Below are 26,737 nucleotides of genomic sequence, written 5' to 3'. Positions count from 1 at the left end.
AAAGAATCAAGATCAATGCAAGCCTGAAGAGAATGGACTACTTTTAAAGTACTAAAAGAAAAAGTCAATCTAGAATTCTATACCCACCAAAAATATCCTCTAAAAATGTGAAATAAAAACATGTTCAATGGTGAAACCCCGTCTCTACTAAAAAAAATACAAAAAACTAGCCGGGCAAGGTGGCGGGCGCCTGTAGTCCCAGCTACTCGGGAGGCTGAGGCTGGAGAATGGCGTAAACCCGGGAGGCGGAGCTTGCAGTGAGCTGAGATCCGGCCACTGCACTCCAGCCCGGGAGACAGAGCGAGACGCCGTCTCAAAAAAAAAAAAAAAAAACATGTTCAAATAAACAAAAGCTAAGAGAATCTGTCACCGGAAAACCAGCATAACAAACACTGCTAAAGGAATTTCTTCAGGCTGAAGGAAAATAATACTTAAATGAAAATGTAGATCTATGAAAAGGAATGTATAGCACACCTAACGATAAATATGGAAGAGGTTTTATTCTCATTTAAAGAAATATCTTTAGAAATGATTCTTTAAAGCAAAAGTAATAATATACATTGTGAAGTTTATAGCATATGTAAAGTAAAATACAAGACAATTAGCAAAAAGGCCAGAAATGTGAGGGGGAGGGAATAACTGGAAGTATACTATTGAAAGATTCTTACACATAACATAAAGAAGTCTAATATTATTTGAAGGTAGATTGTGGTAAGAGTTGACAACAATGAAATTTAAAAAAAAAAAAAAAACCACAGTGCTATAAGCTACTAACCAAATCATGGCGGTAAAATGGAATGCTTAAAAATGACAAGAAAAGGGGTAAAAAAGGAATAAAGAAGCAAATTGGAAAAAGCAAGAAGGTAAATTTAAAACCAAATTTACTAATATTTCTATTAAATATAAATAATCTAAATACTCCAATTAAAAGACAGAGATTGTCACTGGGTTAAAAAAAGTAAGACTCAACTATGTATCTATCTACATGTAACAATAATATAGACATAAGGTAAGTTAAAAGAAAAAGAATGGGAAAAGATACAGCATGTAAATACAAATCGTAAGAAGGCTGAATTGGCTGTATTAACAAAGTTTCAGGACAAGGAATATTACCAAGGATAAAAAGGGCAGTTTATAATGAAAAAATAGGTCAATTTATCAAGAATAACAATTCTAAATGTGTACTTGCCTAAGAACACAGCTTCAAACTATATGGAACAACCTTCAAAACACTATGCTAAGTGAAAGAAGCTAATCACAAAAGACCACGTTATGTGATTCCATTTATATTAGATGTTAAGAACAGACATATACCTACAGACAGAAAGTAAATTAGTGCTTGCCTAGGGCTGGGAGGATGGAGGATGGAGAATTGGGGAGGTGATGGCTAAAGGGTGTGGTTCCTTTGTGAGGTGATGAAAATGTTCTATCATATGTTCTATCATTTTGGTGGTGGTTGCACAACTCTGTGAATATACTAAAAACTATTCAACTGTATGTACACTTTAAATGGGTGAATTGTATGGTATGTGATCATGGCTTGATAAAACTGTCACAAAAGAAAAACTAGAGCAAAAACTAGAAAAACTGACAGGAAAAACAGACAAATCCAGTATTAAAGTTGCAAATTAACAAGTAGACAAAAATAAGTGAGACTATAAAAGACATGAACCACATTCACTATCAACAAAGTTAACTTAATTGTTCTTAATTTATAGATGTGGTGGTATGTGGCTGTAGTCCTAGCTACTCAGGAGGCTGAGGCAGGAGACCTGCTTCAGCCTAAGAGGTCAAGGCTGCTGTGAGCCATGACAGCACCACTGAACTACAGCCTGGGCAACAGAGTGAGGCCCTGTCTCTTGGGGGGAAAAAAAAATTTAAATGGTTCTAATAAGCAAAATAGCATATTCCAACTCACATTTCATACCCAAACAATACTCGATTTTGGAAAACAAAAATCTAAGCAAGCAAAATTATTTTTTTTGGTGGCGGGACGGAGTTTTGCTCTTGTCGCCCAGGCTGAAGTACAGTGGCACCATCTCGGCTCACTGCACCCTCTGCCTCCTGGGTTCAAGCAATTCTCCTGCCTCAGCCTCCTCAGTAGCTGGGATTACAGGCACGTGCCACCATGCCCGCCTAATTTGTGTGTGTGTGTATGTGTATTTTTAGCACAGATGGGGTTTCACCATGTTGGTCAGGCTGGTCTTGAACTCCTGACCTCATGATCTCCCCACCTCAGCCTCCCAAAGTGCTGGGATTACAGGTGTGAACCACTATGGCTGGCCCCAGCTAATTTTCGTATTTTTAATAGAGATGAGGTTTCACCATGTTGTTCAGGCTGGTCTCGAACTCCTGACCTTAGGTGATCCACCCGCCTTGGCCTCCCAAAGTGCTGGAATTACAGGCGTGAGCCATCACACCCAGCCGCAAAATTACAGTAACTTTGCTTTATATGTTTTATCAATTTAATAAATGGAAAGTAACTTAATGTATGAGATGACATCTCAAGTATATTAAAAAGAATAATCCATTTTTTAATCTATCAAAATATTCAAAGTGAAACTTGTAAGCAAAGCTGGAAAAAAAAGAATATGGAAAAGCAAATACATAATAAAGAGAAACCAAACCTCAGAAAGGGTACAAAAAAGCAGGAGGAAGAGAAAACAGAAGAGTATGGAATCAGATTGAAATCAGTCTCTGCTGTACCATTTACTAACTATATGACTGTAAAAAAGAAATTATTTGACAGCCCTGAGCCTCAGTTTCCTTATGTGATAAATACGGAGCAAAACGTAGTTGAGAAAAATTAAATTAAATGACATTTGTAAACAGGCATACCGTATGCACCAGGTAAGCCTTAGTTTTCCTTTTACCTTAATTTTTTTCACATCTACGTCACTTAGAACATGAAATTAATTATTTCAGTTAACCCAATTGTTTAAGCCAATTTATTTGTTTTTGTTTTTGTTTGAGACAGAGTCTTGCTCTGTCACTCAGGCTGGAGTGCAGTGGCGCGATCTCGGCTCACTGCACCCTCAGCCTCCTGGGTTCAAAAGCGTTTCTCCTGCCTCAGCCTCCCGAGTAGCTGGGACTACAGGCGTGCGCCACCATGCCTGGCTAATTTTTGTATTTTTAGTAGAGACAGGGTTTCACCATATTGGCCAGGCTGGTCTTGATCTCCTGACTTCGTGATCCACCCACCTCGGTCTCCCAAAGTGCTGGGATTACAGGTGTGAGCCACCCTGCCCAGCCAGATTCTAGCAATTTAAAATCTTTAGTACAATTATACAATTAAGATATCCAAATACAGGTAAAAAATGAAACTTTTTTCTCACAGTAAGGAGGAGTTACTAAGATTTTCCAAGAAAAATTGTAGAAGCCAAGAAATTACTTGATTAAAATAGCAGTAGTTTTACATACCACTCTCCACAGTGCACAGCCTTCAGCACTCCAACAGCAGCTGTAGTCTGTCGTTCAAAACCTTGTCCTATATGATCTGCATGAGCTCTTGTCCTGTCTTCAAAGAGCATCTCACGGGGCTCACTTGTTCGAGGTAGGTACTGAAGATTTTTTATTTCATTGGTAGTTCTGTTTTTTTAAAAAAGAAAATTACATTTATATAGTGATACTTAATTGCCATCAAACATTCAATAATCACATAATTCAGACAAAAAGATATTAAATCTGCTCTCAAATCAAATTCTATCTTTAAAATGAAAACAAGAACAAACAAAAACACACATACAATACCCTCATTTTTCTAATATACCTTCACAAAAGTAACAGTTGTAAGGAAATACACGGATAAAAAATTAAATTAGAAATGGTGTTGTTTACCTAAGTTTCCCTATACACAGAATCTTTACCTGGGGCTTTGGTACCATGCCCCCACTCAGATCTCTTGGGTAACACAAGATAGATAAATAGATATCTGAAACAAACAGGTAACTTTTAAAAATGCATTAATTCAATATTAATAAGACACATACTATGTGCTAGGTACTATCTAGGAACTGGGGCCAGTGAATGAGACAATAGCAAATAAGACAGAAGAGGACCCTACTCTCGTGGGAGTTTATAGTCTGTCTAGTGAGGGAAGGATCAAAGAAATAGATTTAGCAATAAAACACCCAGCAATAAGTGCTTCCACAAAACATGCATGGTTTATTGCAGGTAGAAAGGAAAACCTTAGCTCTGTCTTGGAAGACAGCCATTTCCCATTGGCCCTGTCCTCCACCACTTTCCTTCTAGAATGCATGTGCATACAGAAGTTGCTGCCTACTTAGCCTCACTCATTGCTGAAACCTTTCCAGTTTTGCTGTAAGCAAGGAAAGGGTAAGAAGAATTTCTCTGGCTGAGATTCATCATTTTTTGTATCTTCCTCTATGGTTTTTGTTTCTTCCAGATGCAACTCTGTATTACCCCCATAATTGTCTCCTCTCATCCTTGTCTGTCTTCCCAGGGATCACTCTTCCTTAAAGGTTCTCTACTTTCCCACCCGTAATCTCTATTATTTAACTACTACCTGCATTACAGTCTTATTACACATACACATAATAATTTTTTTTTTTTTTTGGCTCTTTGTGATTAATGTTCTACATGTGTCAGAATGCCAGATGGTGTTGCTTCCTCTGGAAACCTAACAGGTTCTCAAACCCACAAATTTAGTTGCATAAATACCACATTCTTATGAATTAAGACTATATAGCACTTGGCACAATGCCTGACACTGTTTTTGTTAAACTATTATTGCATATACCATGGCTTGTATACCTGAGGTGAATGGAAGTTCCTCAAGGTAGTGGTGAACCCCTTTAAATTACATCTAAAAGTTTGTATTTATCTGTATTGTTCTGAGAAAAGACTTTCAGATTCTCAAAATGATCCATACATTCAAAAAAAAAAAAAAAAAAAAACAATTAAGAATCACTGAGGAGGCCGGGCACAGTGGCTCACGCTTGTAATCCTAGCACTTTGGGAGGCCGAGGCGGGTGGATCACCTGAGGTTAGGGGTTTGAGACCAGCCTGGCCAAAACAGCAAAATCCTGTCTCTATTAAAAATACAAAAATGAGCAGGGTATGGTGGTGCACACCTATAATCCCAGCTACTCAGGAAGCTGAGGCAGGAGAATCACTTGAACCGTGGAGGCAGAGGTTGCAGTGAGCTGAGATTATACCACTGCACTCCAGCCTGGGTGACAGAGCTAGACTCCGCCTCAAAAAAGAAAAAAAAAAAAAGAATCACTGAGGAACACATCAATTTTACCATTTACTACTAACTTATAAATTAACCTGTAAAATTTTATTCATCCAATAAATATTAAGCACCAGACACTGTTTTTAGGTGTTAGAGACACATTAGTAACAAACCAATAAAGTCCCTGCCATCATGCAACCCAGAGTTTACTCAATGACTTTTTCCCCATTTTCTTTTTAACTTAGTAATCACTGTAACCAGTAAAACCACCTTTAGGTATCTAAAGAAAAAGCTATAATCAGGATGGGCGCGGTGGCTCACACCTGTGCACTTTGGGAGGCTGAGGCGGGAGGATCATGAGGTCAAGAGATCAAGACCATCCTGGCCAACATGGTGAAACCCCATCTCTACTAAAAATACAAGAATTGGCTGGGTGTGGTGGTACGTGCCTGTAGTCCCAGCTACTCGGGAGGCCGAGGCAGGAGAATCTCTTGAACCCAGGACGTGGAGGTTGCAGTGAGGCTAGACTGTGCCACTGCACTCTAACCTGGTGACAGAGCAAGGCTCAGTCTCAAAAACAAAAAAAACAAAAGGCTATAATCTCTCCCAGCATCATCTCCATCCGTTCCAATTGATGTTACCCTAATGTACAAATGTACATTTTCTCCACACTTTTCTCTGTGCTCACATAAATACACAATCCCACATAGAAGAATTTTGTTATTTCTTTGGATAAAGACAAAATCATACTAGATACATTATACTACATTTGGCTGTTTTCAAGAGTCATGAATATCCATCCAGATCAAGACATTTTTTAAAACTTTAACTATTTCGCCTTTTTTTTTTTTTTTTTTAAAGAGATAGGGTCTGGTTCTGTCACCCAGACTGGAGTGCAGTGATGTACTCATAGCTTACTGCAGCCTCAAACTCCTGGGCTCAAGGAGTCCTTGAGTCAGCCTTCCGAGTAGCTAGGGCTACAGACATGTGCCACCACACTGGCTTAATTTTTTTTTATTTTTTTATTCTGTAGAGGCAGCATCTCACTATGTTGCTCAGGCTGGTCCTGAACTCTTGGGATTCAAGTTATCCTCCCACCTTGGCCTCCGAAAGTGCTAGAATTACATAAAAGAGCCACACTGCACCTGGCTTATTTCACTATACTCTCTTTTTCTGAAACAGAGTCTCGCTCTATCGGCCAGGCTGGAGTGCAGTGACGCGATCTGGGCTCACTGCAACCTTTATCTCCCAGGCTCAAGCAATTCTCCTGCCTCAGCCTCCTGAGTAGCTGAGATTACAGGCATGTGCCACCACGCTGAGCTAATTTTTGTATTTTTAGTAGAGACGGGGTTTCCTCATGTTGGCCAGGCTGATCTCGAACTCTTGATCTCAGGCAAGAGGTCAAGAGATCAAGACCATCCTGGCCAACATGGTAAAACTCCTATCCCCCCACCTCAGCCTCTCAAAGTGCTGGGATTACAGGCGTGAGCCACTGCACCTGGCCTCACTATACTCTTTAATAAGAATGTATGAAATCTATTCAACCATTCCCCTGTTGACAGTCATTCAGACCCTTTTAAAACGTTTTTCTTACCACAAATTTATTTACCTTTCGTGTTTTTATTTCTTGGGATAGATTCCCAAAAGTAGGAGTGCTAGATCAAAGAGTTTTATGTTAAATGTTATGATCTATTGCTGGATTACTTTCACAAAATTACAGCAGTTCATCCTCCAGTCAACAATATATAAAAAATTGTTTCTTCACATACCTACCAGCCTATAATATTATTACTATATTAATAATTTTTGCCAATATAATGAATAAAAATATCTCATAGTTCTTTTAAAATAAACTTAACTGCCTGAGGTCTATTTTTCTACTGGGTTGTTTACACTTGAGAATGCTCTTTGGACATTAACTTTGATCTGTCATGAGTTCCAAATGTTTTAGTCCAGTCTATCATAATTTTGAACTTCATTGTTGATGTCACTTCCCTCCCAAATACTACTGTCACTGCATTGTTTGGTCTTGCTTAGGAAGGTCTCCTCCAGGCTTAAACAATTTTATTCTAATATTTTAACTGTTTTATCTGTGATGCTTAATTCTCTAATTTACTTCTTGTATAAGGTAGGGGCTCTGCCTTTATTTTTATGAGAGCCAAATATGCCAGCATTATTCATTAAATACATCTTCCTCTTCCCACCTATCTCATATATTAAGTTCCCAATATACTTAGATCTATTTCTGGACTCTTATTCCAATGATCTATTTGAACTTTATAGTAACTTTTAATATCCTGTATCATAAGCTCCCCCTCACTTATCTTCTCTTTCACTGAAAAATTTACTTCCTTATGAATTTTAAAATCATTTTATCCAGGAATGGAAGTATTAGTCCAATTGAAATGCAAAAAAATTTAAAGAACTACTATTTTTATCCAATCCAGAACTCAGTAAGGCTTTCCATTTGTTCTGATCTTATTTTATATCCTCCACAAAATGTTTTAGTCTTCTTAGCACAGGTTCTGAATATTATTAAATTTATTCTAAAATAGTTTATATTTTATGACATTTTTTCCATTCATCATTACGACTTCTTATCATTTGCCTACATTTCTCATGCCCTATTTACATTTTAGGTTTTATAACAAATTATATTAGCATGTATCACTATTTTTAAATTTATATACCAATTATGGTCTAAACTTTGCCTTCCTCCTTCCTCCAATTTTGAACTAACATACACACCCCAACATACAAACACTCGTCTCCTCCAATAAAAATATGTATACAACATACCTTTTCCTTTTGAAAGGTGACTTTGGCATATCAGCCACAGGGATCATCTGTTCTCCTGGACGAACCCACATGATGGGACCATCATCACTATCTTTTCGACTCTGTAATTTTAGACTAGATAGTGTCCCCCATGGCAGTGTACACTGGAGACAAATAATTATGTAGATTGCAATTATTTCCAAAATGTATCTTCAAGTGTATGTTAATACTAACATTGTTCCCCTGACAAACACACTTTCATTCACAGCTTTGTACTTAAGCACTTGAAATACATAATATTGAATATATCCCTATATATTGATATACTTTGCTTCAAAAAACTGTTTCAAACACACCAAGAAAATAATTATGCTTGGATGGTTCTGTCCCCCTACCCTGCTAGAGGTATGATTCACTATATTCTTCATTTGTTATTCTCCCTTCTATCGTATAGATCATATGATGTTAACGGACAAAATAAGCAAGTGCTCTCATAAGAATCTATTAAAATCAACAATTAAATTTGAGTTTAAAAACTGGCTACCTCTTTGATTAATGATAATTAAAAACAAAACAAAAACGAAAAACAAAACAAAATCAAAACATATTTCTGTTTAGTAGTTTCTTGAAGAGGCTGTTGCCTTAAACCAGAGATTATTTTAAAATAAAAGAACAAGGCTGAGCGCAGTGGCTCATGCCTGTGATCCCAGCACTTTGGGAGGCCGAGGCAGGCAGATCACGACGTCAAGATATCGAGACCATCCTGGCCAACATGGTGAAACCCCATCTCTACAAAACACAAAAATTAGCTGGGTGCAGTGGTGCACACCTGTAGTCCCAGCTACTCAGGAGGCTGAGGCAGGAGAATCGCTTGAACCTGGGAGGTAGAGGTTGCAGTTAGCTAAGATCACACCACTGCACTGCAGCCTGGCAACAGAGCGAGACAAGAAAGAAAGAAAGAAAGAAGGAAGGAAGGAAGGAAGGGAGGAAGGGAGGAAGGGAGGAAGGGAGGAAGGGAGGAAGGAGGAAGGGAGGAAGGGAGGAAGGGAGGAAGGGAGGAAGGGAGGAAGGAAGGAAAGGAGGAAAGAAGGAAAGAAGGAAAGAAGGAAAGAAAGACAGAAGGAAAGAAGGAAAAGAAAGAAAGAAAGAAAGAAAGAAAGAAAGAAAGAAAGAAAGAAGAAGAAGAAAAGAAGGAAAGATGGAAAGAAGGAAAGACGGACAGAAGGAAAGACGGGAGGAAGGGAAGGAGGGAGGAAGGGAGGGAGGAGGGAGGGAGGGAGGGAGGGAGGAAGGGAGGGAGGGAGGGAGGCAGGCAGACAGAGACAGACAGACAAGAGAGGAACAGGAAGAGAAAAGAGAAGGAGGTGGCCAGAGGCTGAGGCAGGCAGATCACCTGAGCTCAGGAGTTTGAGATCAGCCTGGGCAATACGGCAAAACCCGTCTCAACTAAAAACACAAACAATTAGCCGAGCATGGTAGTGTCTGTAATCCCAGCTACTCAAAAGGCTGAGGCATGAGAATCACTTGAACCTGGGAGGCAGAGGTTACAGTGAGCCGAGATCACATGACTGCACTCCAGCCTGGATGACACAGCGAGACTCCATCTCAAATCAAAAAAAAAAAAAAAGAGAGAAAGACAGAGAGAAGAAGGAAGGAAACTGAGGGCCACTGTCCATGGAATGTTGAGAAAAAATTTAAAAAAAAATTCACCACACATCCCCTTTTCAAAAAGGATTGTCAAATTTCTGTAGAAACAATGCATTTAGGTTGGGTGCGGGTAGCTCATGTCTGTAATCCCAGCACTTTGGGAGGCTGAAGCAGGAAGACTGCTTGAGCCCAGGATTCAAAAGTAGCCTGGGCAACATAGCAGCACCCTGTCAAAGGAAAGGAAGGGAAAGGGAAAAGGAAGGGGGAAGGGGAAGCAGAAGCGGAAGGAAAGGAGAAATAATGCATTTAGTTCATGTGCTTTGAAAATTAATTTTGAAGCAACCATTTAAATAATATTTGATAATTTTTAAATATAATTCAATAATAAATGCAACCTAATTCCATTATGTAACTAGTAGAGAGAAGTAGAAAAGGAACAAAAAGTTTAAAAGGAAAAGAGAAAAAGGAATGGAACAAGGTTAAAGAGAAAGGGAAGAAAAAGATATATGCACATATAGGGTAAAAACACCAAGCAAACAGAAGTGATAAAAGAAGAGATGTCCTATAGATTATGTGGTTGAGTATTAGAAATCTTGTCACGTTCCACACCTTACCTGGACCCTGAATTTCAGTGCAGGTTTGCACTGACCTTTGAGTTACTGATTAAATAATTAACCTAACTACACAGTTCAGAGATTCCTCTCTCAGTGGGATAGCCCCAGCAGCTCACAACAAGAAATATTTTCTGAAAATGAAGAGGCTTTAAAAAAAAAAAAAAGGAATCTGGCTACAAATTATTTAAAGGGGCCTGTGGGGGTGGGCACAGGGGCTCACACCTGTAATCCCAGCACTTTGGGAGGCCAAGACAGGAGGATCACTTGAGCCCAAGAGTTCGAGACCAGTCTCAGCAACATGGTGAAATCCCATTTCCACAAAAAATACAAAAGTTAGCTGGGCACGATGGCATGTGCCTGTAGTCCCAGGTACTTGGGAGGCTGAGGTGGAAGGATCATCTGAGCCCACGGAGGTCAGGGCTCCACATTACACCACTATACTCCAGCCAGGGCTCCACATTACACCACTATACTCCAGCCAGGGCACACAGTGAGACTGTCTCAAAAAAATAAATAAAATAAAGGGGCCTTTGGGTACATTATCTAAACATGTTATTTTATGGATGATAAAACTGAAGCCCAGAAAGTTTAAATGGCTTTCCCAACCCAGACAAGTACAGCCAAGGCTAAAATATGGATGTGTAATTTCCCAGGCCAGTTTTCCACAATGCTAAACTGCCATTCCTTTGTCTTAAACATTTGTAGTAGAATCTTTCCTGTACTTCTTAAATCCTTTAGTACTTAGTTTATAAAGAGCTAATAAACACATGGAACCTAAATTCCTAAAGTGTTAACAGGTGTTATTTCATGGCCCACCACTTAGCTTTGCCATTACAATTAGGACCTGAGATGTCACATGTACACACAAGAATTATGTGAGTTTCCCATCTCTTGCTCTCCTTCCCTCCAGTTCAAATAAAACTAAAATGTTTCTATTTCTGAAACAGTCATTCATTTATAGTGCATGTAGCATGAAAGAAACACTCACAATTTAGATTACTCATATTGGTTTTTCTTGCCTTTTTAAACAAAAACTAATCCCACGACAGATTATCTCTTACTTTTAAAAATGGTGACTCTTCCAACATGTCAAGGAACTCAGGGAAATAATCTCCTACTTCTTCATCAACTGCTCCCACCAAGCTTATTTGTCGCATTGGGCCAGCTCTGTAAGTACCATGAGAATACGTTCTTTTTACCTGAAGAATATGGATTTAATTAAAAGTTAAATACATTATTTTTACCTGAAGAAAATGGATTTAATTAAAAGTTACACATAATACTTGCTATCATTTTGTAACAATAAATTTTTATCTCAGAATATTATATCATAAGGAGGCAAGCAAAACAAAACAAAACTTTACAAACAGTAACAGATAAGGCATTTTAAAAATAAAACTTGCACTAAATCAAGCTATTTTACTTTCTCTAACTATTCCTACACACTGCTTATGAAAACAGTTAAGACAAATAACATCTCCTTAGAACAGAGGAACTCATTATCTGAATATTCAAAAGTTGGTGTATTTTTCAAAATTGGCTCTAAAGTAAAATGAGGTTCATATCTTTTCATCAAAATTTTCAAAAGTAGACCCTCCGAAAACATTAATCACCACCAGTGGCTTATATGTCTAAAAGGCCACCAGCGATGCTCTTCTTTTTTGATCTTACAATATTAACTAGAAACCAGTTTATATATCTATTACTAACTCTGATGAGAAACTACTAGAAATTAAGAATTACAGCCAGGCGTGGTGGCTCACGCCTGTAATCCCAGCACTTTGGGAGTCCAAGGCAGGCGGATCACAAGGTCAGGGGTTCAAGACTATCCTGGCTAACACAGTGAAACCCCATCTCTACTACAAATACAAAAAAATTAGCCGGGTGTGGTGGCAGGCGCCTGTAGTCCCAGCTATTTGGGAGGCTGAGGCAGGAGAATGGCGTGAACCTGGGAGGTGACGCTTGCAGTGAGCCGAGATCGTGCCACTGCACTCCAGCCTGGGTGACAGAGCAAGACTCTGTCGAGAAGAGACGAGACGAGAACAGGGAGGGGAGGGGAGGGGAGGGGAGGGGAGGGGAGAAGAGAAGAGAGGAGAGGAGAGGAGAAGAGAAGAGAGGAGAGGAGAAGAGAAGAGAAGAGAGGAGAAGAGAAGAGAGGAGAAAAGAGGAGAAAAGAGAAGAGAAAAGAGGAGAAGAGGAGAAGAGAAGAAATGAAGAATCAGGAATCCTAAGATCCAAATCTGCCTTTGCTATCTACCAGCTACATGACCTTCAGAAATTATTGACGTTCCTTGAGCTTTGATTTCCTTAACCAGAATATTTTATAGCAGATTGCTGAAGAAAACTTGATAATGATATAAACTCACCCGCCATATTGCTAGTACATGGGTGGCATTCAAAGAGCCAAAACAAAGCCATCTGAACCTCAAGATTCACTGGTAACGAGATTTTTTGCCAGCATATTTAAATCCTGACAAAGAAACCTACGTGTTTTCATATACTAACACTAGTAAACAAGTTGAGTCTGTCTTCAAGCAAAACAACTCCTTTTGATAACCAAATTATAAGAAAAATTGTAATTGTCTCTTTCTCAGGATTAGCCTTTGTGGACACCAAATTTAGGAGACCAATTTGTCCCAGTTTGCCCAGGACTATCAGTCTTAAAACTGAAAGTCTGGGTATTTCAGGCAAACATGGATGGTCAACTTTTATCATATCACAGACACAGATTATAAAAAAAAGTCACATCAAAAGTTGAATCGTTACAATCACAGCTGGTAAGAGTATCACAATAAAACAAAGTAAATCCCAACCCATATGTTTTTAAAACAAAATCATTTAAGACAGAGAATCTCATTTGTTATTATAATCAGCAAAGCAGTTTAATGACGTTAATTCTTTAATAAATTCACCAGATATCCAAGCTTAAGTTTTCCTAAACTGTTACAAATTGACTTATCAGAACTACAAACCATTCCTACAAGTTAGAAAATTAGGGGCCTGTAATCCCAGCACTTTGAGAGGCAGGAGGATATCTTCAGCCTGGCAGGTCCAGGCTGCAGTGAGCTGTGATCATGCTACTGCACTCCAGCCTGGGCAACAGAGCGAGATCCCATCTCAAAAACAAAAAACAAAAAACAAAAAAAAGAACAGTTGGAGCTTGTGCCCCCATTGTGTACTCATTGTCTCATCTTTTTCCTGTCTCCTAAAAATTCCTATCATCTCCTATATCAAGAGAGCTAAAAGTTAAAGCCTAACTCTACAACAGTATTCAGACTCTAGATGTTTAGATGCATTAATAGCAACACAGTAAGAAATCCAGTCCATGCATCTCTGTAACACAGTCTAACAAAGAGGCTAAGGGTTATCAATCTGAACTCTAGCACATTTACCAAAATACAACACATCAAGTCTGTTAAGTGATTCTGAGATTCTGAGTTTTGTATCTGCAAATGACCATAAGGAGTTTTGAGAGACAACAGCCACTTAGAAAGTGAAATCAAACAACTGATATTGTAAAACACAAATTTTCCAAGTGCTTTGAAATATATCTAAAAAGTCAAATTAGAGTAGTGGCACAAAATTAGGGTGGTGGCACAAAACTGTAATCCCAGCTACCCAGAAGGCAAGAGGATACTTGAGCCCAGGAGTTCAAGATCAGCCTGAGCAACACAGCAAGACCAAAAAAAAAAAAAAAAAAGTAAAATTATATATCTTTCCACTTCATACAAATAAGTACATTCTCTGTGCATAAATTTCCTTATCTTGTTTAAATCAGATACCTAAAACATTTAGTTCTAACAAAGCCAGAATCAAGTCCCTGCCACTGACTTGGTTCGTCCTACTACATCACAGCACCAACAACGATCAGCTAAATAATTGGGGCAGTTTATCTTGTGGGGAGGGGATGACTGTTAGGAAAGAATTTTCATTACGTGAATTCTTCTAAAATACGAAGCACAACTAAACTTTCCATTTATCTAGTAGTTTTAAAAAGTCACACTATACATGAAATAAAACCAAAAACACTATAACATTATTAAACTATAGAGAGTAGAAGATAAATACAATAATCAGAAAAGCAGAACTAACTGTTAACACAGTCCTTTAACACAGTAGTGTAAAATTTATGTATTTAAATGTGAGTAAAAACATATATCACTAACAGGAAAAAAATGGGTAAAACTTGGGTGGTAATACTACAGACAAATCATATGTTGTTTCATGACTCAAGAACTTTATTTACTAATTTTGTTTTGACCAGATGTTGCTATTTCAGGTTAGAATAATTACTTCATTGATTGAAGAAGTATTACCAACCTAGCCATCTCATTTGATTCAAATTATACATTTACATTAATTTCCAAGTTTACAAATATTGCTTTTTATTTCAAAATAAAACATGTCCAAATTAGTATAGACCTAAACATTAAAATTTTTAACATAATAGACTGAATAAATCAAAAACTGATTTTTTCCCCCTATTCTCTGTCTACTTCGGGTACTACCTAAGAAGAGGCTTTATCTTTTGTTGATTATTTTTAAGTATGGTCCTATTAAAAATCATAACTATTTCAAAGGATTTTTTAGAGACCCTGAATTTTTAAAGTAATACAGACTCTACTCAGATATATTGTTAATTTTCTTAATTGAATTTTTAGTTAGTTCTTCCCATCTCATGCCAAAATACATATAAAATATATAGATATGTAAAATTCACTTTCACACATAACTTATTATAACAAAAGTATAAGTCTCTCCCTTTTAACCAGAATGTATAAAAACCGTAAAGTAGATCCCATTTGCCCATTAATAAAATCAAAAATAAATTCTATTAGGAAATTGGCCTTTATAAAAACCGCTTAGCTATCACATGTTTAAAACAAACAGCAATGATCTTCCAAAACATTTATTCTCCAATAGTAAAGATAAAACTATGATCACCCACCTGAATAAACATAAACCAAATTTTAAAAATTAAATTGAAGTCATCAAAATCTTAATCTGTAAAAATATTAAATTTTAAAATATACTGTAATTTAACTTTTAATTATAAATCATTTCATACAAATTTCTAGTTTAATAACACAATATTTCAAATCCATCAGTTGTAACCATTAACTTAAATGTTACAAACATGGCAAGTTACACATAGCGTTTCCAATTTAAAAAGTATATACTGCTTGATAAAATAAATGATGGTACTTACACTGTTACAACGTAAGAATAAAATCCACACGCTTTTCACAAAAATGTAAATAATTCCTGATTTTGGTGACACCTCTTTTGTTGCAAAACTATATACCAAATATCCACAATTCACCTATTACATAGGATAAAATTATATCTACAATATCATACACAAAAAATCAAGCCTCAATTCTTTAAAAATTACCTATCCAGACTATGCCAGACTGCGAAGAATTCAATGGCAGTGAGGCGGAAGAGGTAACAGATAAGTATTAGAAGAATCTCTAACTAATCAAAGTAAATGTCGCAAAGACCATGGCTCATAAAATGTCCTCTTCTTACATATCCATTCCTATATTAGGCACAATTATAACTACTCTCTAAAATAATAAAGGACAAGAAACCACAAATTTAGAAGGGGAAGGAGGAGAAAAGGGTAAGCACAGCTGCAGCTGCCCTAAGGCATCAGTATTGTATCATAATGACAAACCAATACTGAAAATAAAGTTGCATTATGTTGCATATGTTCGGCAATGAAGGTATTTTTATAGAATCTTGGTACTTAAAACGTTTCCACTAACTAAAAAAATCGCTTCTCTGGAAAATCTCACATCCTGATGATGCTTAATGTGAGCTTACTATATTTGCTTTTATTCACTTCAGTAAACATTAATCAAACCAGTTTTCTGATGCAGTTAAAAAATTAACCTGAAAAAAGCCAAAACATGTCACTGCTTTAAAATATAGGCCAGGCACAGTGGCTCACACCTGTAATCCCAGCATTTTGGGAGGTCAAGGCGGGAGGATCACTTAAGATCAGGAGTTTGAGATCAGCCTGGCCAACATGACAAAACCCCGTCTTTTTAGTAGACTAAAAATACAAAAATTAGCCAGGCGTGGTGGCGGGTGCCTGTGATCCCAGCTACCCAGGAGGCTGAGGCACAAGAATGCTTGAACCCAGGAGGTGGAGGTTGCAGCGAGCCGAGATTGCACCACTGCACTCCAGTCTGGGTGACAAAAGTGAGACTCAGTCTCAAAAAATAAATTAACTAAATAAAAAATGATAATAAAATATATTTGCTTTCTAAAAAAAGAAATGCACTGAATTACAAAGATACATACAGTTCCTCTTGATTTAGGTATACAGATGTGTCAAAAAGAACACAATAAAAGACAGGCATGATAATTATATATTTGTGGGAAAGCTTATATTCAAATAGTGGCCTTCAGAAGAAATATAACATATTTAATCTAAATCTCCTCCCCTCCCCACAAAACCCCACGACTATCATGGCCACATTATCACTTTTCCCCTTGTATATTCTCTATAAATATTATGAAGGGAAAGAAGAAAGCAGAAGTAGGAGACCTATTGTACCCACTGCCAGTAAGTGTCAATACCAAAATCTGAGAAGCTTTGGTTAACAGAAAATTAAACAATTGTTTAATATTCTACTTATACAATGTAATTTAAAAAAAAAAAAAACCTTAGGATTCTGAGATTGGTTTGCTATAAAGGGAAAAAAGTAGCCTATTCTTAACAGGAAATATATTGCCAAAACAAATCTATAAGATTTTTTACTTATTACTGTTTTCTCTTATGTAAATTATGAAAACTGCTGCAATCAGGAAAAGGCAAATATAGTAATAATAAGCAATTTTTTAAAAAACTCCAGGCCAGGCGCGGTGGCTCAAGCCTGTAATCCCAGCACTTTGGGAGGCCGAGACGGGCGGATCACAAGGTCAAGAGATGTAGACCATCCTGGCTAACTCCGTGAAACCCCGTCTCTACTAAAAAATACAAAAAACTAGCCGGGCGAGGTGGCAGGCGCCTATAGTCCCAGCTACTCGGGAGGCTGAGGCAGGAGAATGGCGTGAACCCAAAAGGCGGAGCTTGCAGTGAGCTGAGATCCGGCCACCGCACTCCAGTTTGGGCGACAGAGCAAGACTCCATCTCAAAAAAAAAAAAACTCCAAAGAACAACTCACTTGAAAACAACCTGCTGTTTCCCAAAACATGTTCCCTGAAGAGAGAGCTCTACAGTCCACTAAGTCTGGAAAACCCTTCTTGTTTAGGAGGCTCACCACGCACACTGGCTATAAAAGTTTCTGAGGAGTCTCAATGCAAACAAATATTACTTATTTGGTCCAGCATTACACTATTTTGGACTTCAAAACCTGTTTTTTTGTAGTTGTTTTAGTATACCTATCAACATTCCAAGATAGTAAAAGTTCCTCAGAATACTTTCATAGTGATCCACAATAAATATAGAAGATAGATATTTTTACCTTGTATTATAGATTTTACCGTGTATTAGCACCAATGTGAAGAAAATATAAAAATAGGATCATTATTAGAGCCAAACATTTGAGGGGGTGGGAGCAGAAGCTGTTGGTTCAATTCTGCTGAGGATTTTTTTTTAGCATGTGGGGAGGAGAGTCCCTTATTTTTAAAAATAAGGCCGGCTCAGGACATTCTAAGGCAATCTAAAAATGACATAAATGACTGTGCCACAAGGGGGAGCCATTATCCACCACATGTGGCAGATAGTTTCTAATTAAAATAGGGAGTATTTAATCAACATTTTATTTCAAAAATACCCATATAACTGCAACCAAAATAAGAACGAAAGTACTATCCACTTTAAAATTAGTAAAATAAAGGTGTAAAGCTTTTTTTATTATTATAAGAGCATCTCACCTGATCCCTGACACGATATTTTGTATAGATCAGTTCATAAGTGTTTGAGGAGGATGGGGTAGGCACAATTGGTCAAAATGAAAATTTAGTACAAAGGCAAGCAACGTTTCAAAGATGAAACATCAAATTGCTTTTACTAGCCTACCAGTGAATGACCCCAGCATGAATTCAACAAATGCTAGTGTTCTGCCCCAATTCTATAGTGAAGCAGGTCTAACAGATCAGATTTTAAAAGTTTCATTATTAAAATAACAGACTTTTAATCATCAGTTAACACATTGATGTAAGTTGCCTGAGAAACAACTTAGAACCAAAATAAAATAAAAATAAGATTTAGAGTTTGGAAGTGGACAAAGGGTGGTTAGACAATGATTGCTCCAGTTTTCACATTCTCACAGTTCTTAGTATAGGGTTCCAGAGTATATGCATTGATTAAAGATAGTGACAAGACAGAAATCTAATTTATTTATTGACAGAGAAAACTCATATTTTATTTGCCTTTTTCTATCCCTACGGTAGAACATAGGAGCACAATAAATGTCTGAGTGAATATTTGAATGAAATACAGATGGTAGAAAACCTAAAACGATAGATTGCTTAGAATGGTTTTCAAGAATTACAAGGGAAATGAACTCACAGTACAAAAATTTTATAATTACTATACTTAAATTATGTTTGTAGCCAATCATTTTTATATCTGTCAATTTAAATCTTATGGGTCTTTTTTATCTCTCTTGATGTCAAATTTTATAGTCTTTTTAAATAAATCCATTTAATTAAAATGTTTAAAAAAAAAAAAAAAAGAAAACCTAAAACGAACATGGTCAATTGCAAATGGCCACAAATTCTTCCCAGGCCTATACGCTCACTCCTGTGCAACGTGACTGTGCCACTCCTGTCATCAAGAAGGGGAGTCTATCAATGGGCACGCACAAAAAAAGAAAGAATGAATAAGGCCTACAATTTCATTGCACAACAGGGTGACTATAGTCAGTAATAACTTAACTGTACATTTTAACTAAAAGAGTGTTGTTAACTGGGTTGTTTGTAACACAAAGGATAAATGCTTGTGGAAATAGACACCACATTCTCCATGATGCACTTATTTCATATTGCATGTTTGTATCAAGATATCTTATGTACTCCATAAATATATACATCTACTATGTACCAACAAATATTAAAAATTTAAAAAAATTTTTAAATAGGCCGAGCACTTTGGGAGGCCAAGGTAGCACATGCCTAATCCCAGCTTTCAGGTGACTGAGGCGCGAGAATCACTTAAACCTGGGAAGTTGCAACGAGCCGAGATCATGCCACTGCATTCCATCCTGGACAACAGAGTGAGACTCTGTCACACACACACACAAAAAAAGTAAAATGAATAAATAACCTAAAAGAAGTGGAGTCTATTTTTCCACACGAATCTGGGTTTCACCATGTGACTTCCCTTTGTCAACAGGACATTAGCAAACACAACACAAGCAGAAGCTTGTACACTGGAGCTTACCCTCCTTTTACTCAATGGAACCCTGCAACCACCACCATGTAAATAAGCCCAGGCTAACCTGCTGGATGATGAGAGAAACATGGCCATCAACCCAGCTGACATGCATCAACCACCAACCATATAAATGAGGTGTGCCAAGACCCAACTGGTCTGTCTGCCAATCATCAGACGTGAGAATGAAGCCATATAGCCCCAGCTAAGTTAGCAGAGACCAAAAGAATTGTCCAGCAAGCCCAAAGAATTGTGAGAAATGAAACCTTTTTTCAGTTCACTAAGTTTTGAGACTTCTGTTTATACATTTAATACAGCAAAAGCTAACAGATATGGACAGGTTACAAACTTTGGGGAAAGTCCATGCATATGTTTCTATTCTCAAATATACTTTCATGATACAGTTTCATATTATATCACTAACCTCAGGGCCACAGCATTAGAGAAATGACATGACCTGTTAAAATATATATAATGCCACATGGTCTTCAAACCTTTCAGACAACCGGCAAGGATACAGATGAAGATGGAAAACAGAATTATACAAGTAAAAAGAATTCCAAAACCAAAGACGAAAGAACAGGGATGCTTTAATCCTTTGTCAGTGTTATGTATATGTGTTTAATAAAGTTGAACAGATGCTAAAATAAGTATTTGTGAAAGCTACAAAGTACTATTACAAAGATAAACACTATCACTACAAAAATCACAGAAACAGCTACATAATTTGCCATCTTTTAGTTTCTACAGAATTTAAAGCAAATTATTTTGGTTGCCCTGATTGTAATTTAAGAACAATAACTAAAACAGAAAACTAAGCTCATGAGGATACAAACTCAGCATGAACTTGGTTTGGGTTCCACAGCTAGTGGTGGTCAGGACCATCAGGTTGCACAACCTAGGGACTGACACTCACATCACTGAATGGCTGCAGTGCACAGCTTCTACCATCATATAAAACATAAAACACATATAACATTACTATATATATCTTTTATCAATTAAAAATGGTGCTAATTAATTAATTACCTAGAGGATAGTATTCTCATGAATTTCCTTTTTTTTTTTTTTTTTTTTTTTGAGACAGAGTCTCATTCTGTCATCCAGGCTGGAGTATAGTGGTGCAATCTCGGCTCACTGCACCCTCTGCCTACTAGATTCAAGTGATTCTCCTGCCTCAGCCTCCCAAGTAGCTGGGACTACAGGTGTCCACCACCACGCCCTGCTAATTTTTTGTATTTTTTTTATTAGAGACGGAGTTTCACCATATTGGCCAGGCTGGTCTGGAACTCCTGACCTTGTGATTCACCTGCCTCGGCCTCCCAAAGTGCTGGGATTACAGGAATGAGCCACCACGCCCAGCCATGAATTTCTTTAATGCTGCTAAATGTATTTTCCAAACTATATTACATGCTAAAAACTAAGGGTCAGGCCAGGTGTGGTGGCTCACGCCTGTAAACCCAACACTTTGGGACACCGAGGCGGGTGGACCACCTGAGGTCAGGAGTCAAAGACCAGCCTGGCCAACACGGTGAAATCCCACCTCTACTGAAAATACAAAAAACTAGCCAGGTGTGGTGGTACATCTGCAGTCCCAGCTACTCAGGAAGCTGAGGCAGGAGATTCACTTGAACCCGGGAGACAGAGGTTTCAGTAAACTGAGATAGTGCCACTACACTCCAGCCTGGATGACAGAACTAGACTCTGTCTCAAAAAATAAAAAATAAAAAAATAAAAAGTAAAAATAAAAGTCAGAGTTGTACCATTTTTCTCTATCAACTTCACTCTACCTTGTCTTCTCACATTTTTCCAGATCTTTTGAATACTGCTTTTGGACTAGTTTTAACTAGATCAAAGATTTTTCAGAATATAAAAGGTAGAAAAGGGAACTGGAGGATAGTTACTGAATTACAAAGATGTCAAGTACAAAACTTTTCTCTACAGTTCTGCTTTCCTCTGCTCTGCAGAAAGCACTGTCATCTCTAACAAGAGCAGGTTCTATTGAACTGAACCTACTGAACTTAGTCAAGATGGTCCCCGACTCAGATGGTTCAACTCATAATTTTTGACTTTACTAGAGGTTTATCAGGTTGAAACCTCACAGTTAGGTCAAGTGGCATTAGGACTTAAGATGGTTCGCTTCCTTGTAATTTTTTTTTCAGTGGGCTTCTCAGAGGTTGTTTCGTTTTGTTTTGTTTTTGAGACGAGTCTCACTCTGTCACCCAAGCTGGAGTGCAATGGCACGATCTCAGTTCTCTGCAACCTCCGCCTCCAGGGTTCAAGAGAGTCTCCCTACCTCAACCTCCCGAGAAGCTGGGATTATAGGTGCCCACCACCATGCCCAGTTAATTTTTGTATTTTTAGTAGAGACGGGGTTTCACCATGTTGGCCAGGCTGGTCTCAAACTCCTGACCTCAGGTGATCCGCCCACCTCGGCCTCCCACAGTGCTGGGATTACAGGCGTGAGCCACTACACCCAGCGGGTTATGAGTTTTAAATGCATTTTCAACTTAAAAGTATTTTTGACTTACAGGTTTATTAGGATGCAGCCCTAGCGTAAGTTGAGGAGCAGCTGAAGTTAGTGAGGCGTCATCATGACCAAATCAACAAGTTTGATTCCTGAGCAAACACTTTAACATTAATTTAGCTTTATTATCCACAGTTGGTTTTTGCTGTGGTTTATATTAAGTAAAACTACATTCCAATATTGGTACCTCTGCTCTTCCTTCCCCTAGAATACTGACTCACATTAGGTCAATTAATGTCATCTCAACCAATGATTTTGGTGAAAGCAATTTCACACAGCAGTATGTGGGCTGATCCACTTGACACCACCAAAATATACAGTTTCACTACATGATTCTAATAACAAGCATTCATTAATGGAAAACTTGTTTTTTCTGAATTTCATACAACCTAATTACTAAATTTTTATTTTTGTTTTTTGGGGCTTTTTTATTTGAGACAGGATCTCACTCTGCTGCCCAGGCTGGAGTGTAGTGGTGTGATTTTCTTCATTTTCAAAGAGACATGGGCCTTGCTATGTTGTTCAGGCTAGGCTCAAACTCCTGGGTTCCAGTGATCCTCTTGCCTCGGCCTCCTGAATAGTGCCATGGCTAATTACTAAACTTCTGACATTCCAAATAACTAGCATGTACATGACAGTACCACAGATAAGGATGCTGGAAGATAAATGGGGTACAAAATACATTTTCAGTTTCTCAGCATGAGTGTTAATGTCATATTCTAAGAAGTGCTGAAAACTTCTATGTTCTCAAAAAGGGTGATTAACAAAATGAGGTCCTTGAATATACAGGAATAAATCTTTTAAAAATCTGCAAGACCTCTATGCTGAAAACCAAAAAGTATTACTGACAGAAAATAAAAAGACAAATGAAGGGGAATACCATGATCAGACCGGAAGACTCAATTGTAAAGGCATCAATTCTACCCTAACTTATCTATAGTCTCAATGTAATACCAAGCAATATTCTAGCAGGTAACTCTTTGAAACTTGAAAAGCTGATTCTAAAGTTTATATGGAAGTGTAAAGAGCCATGGAAATCTTGAAGAACAAAGCGAGCAAACCGATTACAGATTATTGAGATTAATTATAAGCTAGGCACAGTGGCTCACACCTGTAGTCCCAGCTACCCAGGAAGCTGAGGTGGGAGGATCACTTGAGCCCAGGAATCTGAGGCTACAGAGCACTATGATGGTACCACACTGCACTCTAGCCTGGCTGGTAGAGCAAGACCCTGTATCTACCAATCAATCAACAGAAAGAGTTATTATAAAGCTGTAACAATTAGACAAAACAATGGAATCAGAGAGAGCCCAGAAACAGACCCACACACATATGATTAGCTGTTTTATGACTAAGGTGACACGACAATGCAATGAGGAAGGAGTATCTTTTCCATAAATGATGCTAGGTCTTTTGGATATTTATATGGAAAAACATGAACCTTGATCTTTACCTCATCCAATATACAAAGATCAATTCCAGATGAACTACAGATTATTTTTCCAATACTTTTAGCTGCTGTTTTATTAACTATAGATTTAACCATGAAAGGTAAAACAATGAAAGTTTCCAGAAGAAAAGTTCACAGAATATATTAATGACTTTGTGGTAGGCACAGATTTCTAAAACAGAATGTAAGAAACAGTAATCATAAATGGATTATAAATTATAAATTAGATTACATTAAACTTAGGAACTTCTACTTATCAAAAACACCTAAGAGTGAAAAGGTAAGACACCAAGTGAGAGGAAATACTTGCAATACAGTTAGCTGACAAGATTCTTATCTACATATATAATAGTCCAACAAATCAACTAGAAAAAAAAGCAGTAAGAAATTGACAGAGTGGACAGGTACTTTACAAAAGAGGATATTCAACTGGATAAAAAGGTACTTGACATTCTTAGTCATCAGGGAAATATAAATTAAACCACAGGGAGCTACCACTACATAGTCACCAGAATGACTTAAATGAAAAAGATAGACACTACTAAGCGTGGCAAAGGATATGGAACACTGCTACTGGGAATGTACATCAGCGCAGTAACTTTGGAACACTGGCAGTATCTAGCAAAACTGAGTATGTGCATATGTTTTGATCCTGAAATCCTAATCTTAGGTATATACTCAAAAGAAACACATACATATGCTCATCAAGACATGTGAAAAATATTCATAGCATCCGTGTTCTAACAGCCTCAAACTGGAAACAACTCAAAAGTCCATCCAGATGGTAACAAGATAAACAAACTGTGGTGTATTAACACAATGGAATACCATATACAGTACCACTACACACAAGATGGATGAATCTCACAAACATTATACTACAGAAAAGAGACCAGACACTATCTGATTCCACTCAAGTTCAAAAAGAAGTAAAATATATCAGTGATGTTCAAAGTCAGGACAGTGATCACCTGGGTTCATGTGGTGGGATTGGGGGGCTGGCACAGTACTGATAAAGAAGGGTTTGGGGAAGATTTCTGGCTACTAATAATATTTGGCTTTTTAAAATCATGGGTGTGTTCTCTGTGAAGATTCATCAAGCTATACATTTATAATATGTATACTATGTATTGTGTATACATTATACTTCAATAAAAAGTTTACTAAATAAAATCAACTCCTGGAGGGGACATTTCAATGTAGGCTGAGAGAGCTTTAACTGGGAGGACTCAAGGGATGAGAAATAGAACTGTGCAAGAATAAGCATGCTCATTTTTCTCCTACTGCTCTCTCTTCTGGATGCCATTCAGTTTCATAAAGCCAGTGTCTAAGGACAAATCGAAGGCTACCTCCCAATCTGCAGACAACAACTTCCCCACTCACAGGAATAAGATCTGAAGAATCTTACGATAAAAGGAATATGGTCCTTGCACATGCACTTTCCTGCCTTTAAGTCTAAAGCCAAAGAAGCAAAAGTAGTCCCTGCAGCTGACATGCTCAGGTCACCAGGGTAGCAGATCACACAGATACGGGGCCAGAACCACAGCTAGTAACAAACAGGATCCATCTGCCTGGAGTTTCCTCTTTGCAATATATACTACCCAAGAAGCCTGAAGAGATGGTGACAACCAGGGTAGGTGGCTCATCAAGGACTTAAGATCCACAACCCAGGCATACACTGCCATGATTAACAAGTCCAGCATCTCATTTTATTTAGTAACAAAAGCAGTTTTCATGGTTGTACATATTACATAGTTTAGATTAAAATCTTATCATTTAGTATAAAATTAATAATTCCTAACCTTATTTGAAAAAAACATCTGAAAAGCATGTAATGTGATGCACATCAATGAACTGTCACACTTAAAAGATTACTGAAGCAGGCCGGGCGCGGTGGCTCAAGCCTGTAATCCCAGCACTTTGGGAGGCCAAGACGGGCGGATCACGAGGTCAGATCAAGACCATCCTGGCTAACACAGTGAAACCCCGTCTCTACTAAAAATACAAAAACTAGCCGGGCGAGGTGGCGGGCGCCTGTAGTCCCAGCTACTCGGGAGGCTGAGGCAGGAGAATGGCGTAAACACGGGAGGCAGAGCTTGCAGTGAGCTGAGATCCGGCCACTGCACTCCAGTCTGGGCGACAGAGTGAGACTCCGCCTCAAAAAAAAAAAAAAAAAAAAAAAAGATTACTGAAGCAAACTTGCATAGTATCAAAGCAAGAAAGTTTGTGATACTGTGGAAATAACCGGGAATGGGAGCCAAGAGGCCCAATATAAAACTGGACATTTAGGAGACATGCAATAAATGACAAATGAATGATAATAAGGTGATAAGGGACTTTGAGCACGTTATCTCTTCTCTCACTGGATCTGTTTCTTCACTGCTAAAATAAGATTATAAAGAGGATTAAATGAGTTACTACATATAAAATACTCAGAAGAACTAGTCCTTAGCACAGTCAGTACTCAACAAATAGTAAACACTATTATTAGAGGCCAGTCCTGATTCTGCCATTCAACTCAGGTATAACCTCAGACAAGTAACTCACCATTTTGGGTTTCTATAAAATGACAGGGCTAGTAATGGATGCTCTATAGCTCCCTATCCACCTTAGAAAATATTTAAATTTCAATTATCAAACATCTTATGTTAGAGAATAATTCCCACACATACATATTAAAAATTACTTTCCAGGCCAGGCAAGGTGGCTCATGCCTATAATCCCCAAACTTTGGGAGGCCAAGGCAGGCAGGTCACTTGAAGTCAGGAGTTTGAGACCACCCTGGCCAACATAGCAAAACCCTGTCTCTACTAAAAATACAAAAATTAGCCAGGTGTGGTGGTGCACATCTGTAGTCCCAGATACTTGGGAGGCTGAAGCAGAATAGCTTGAACCCAGAAGGCAGAGGTTGCAGTGAGCCAAGATCGCACCACTGCACTACAGTCTGACTCCATCTCAAAAAAAAAAAAACATACACCACATTATTTTCCAGACTACAACCTACTACAGAATATACACCAAACATACTCACGCTATTGGGGGCGGGGTACATGTAGATATGACTGAACATCCAGATTACCATTTAAAGTGGAAACTATAACCTGAGCACCCATCAAAAAAGGAATATATTCAG

The 26,737-nt window shown here is 37.9% G+C and overlaps 1 protein-coding gene across 2 annotated transcripts in view; it reads right to left on the bottom strand.

Moving 5' to 3' along the window:
- Positions 1–26,737, bottom strand: part of RSBN1L (round spermatid basic protein 1 like) — a 102,098-nt gene that overhangs the window by 5,756 nt on the left and 69,605 nt on the right. For both annotated transcript variants that reach the window (XM_033194628.1, XM_033194627.1), the window contains 3 exons: positions 11,298–11,435; positions 7,997–8,139; positions 3,421–3,588 (listed from right to left, as the gene is read on the bottom strand). In XM_033194628.1, coding sequence (XP_033050519.1) covers positions 3,421–3,588; positions 7,997–8,139; positions 11,298–11,435 — 449 coding nt within the window. The remainder of the gene's footprint in view (positions 1–3,420; positions 3,589–7,996; positions 8,140–11,297; positions 11,436–26,737) is intronic.

The sequence above is a fragment of the Trachypithecus francoisi genome, unplaced genomic scaffold (genome assembly GCF_009764315.1).
Source record: "Trachypithecus francoisi isolate TF-2019V2 unplaced genomic scaffold, Tfra_2.0 Lachesis_group4, whole genome shotgun sequence".
Lineage (NCBI taxonomy): Eukaryota > Metazoa > Chordata > Mammalia > Primates > Cercopithecidae > Trachypithecus > Trachypithecus francoisi.
This window is presented reverse-complemented; position numbering and strand designations above follow the sequence as displayed.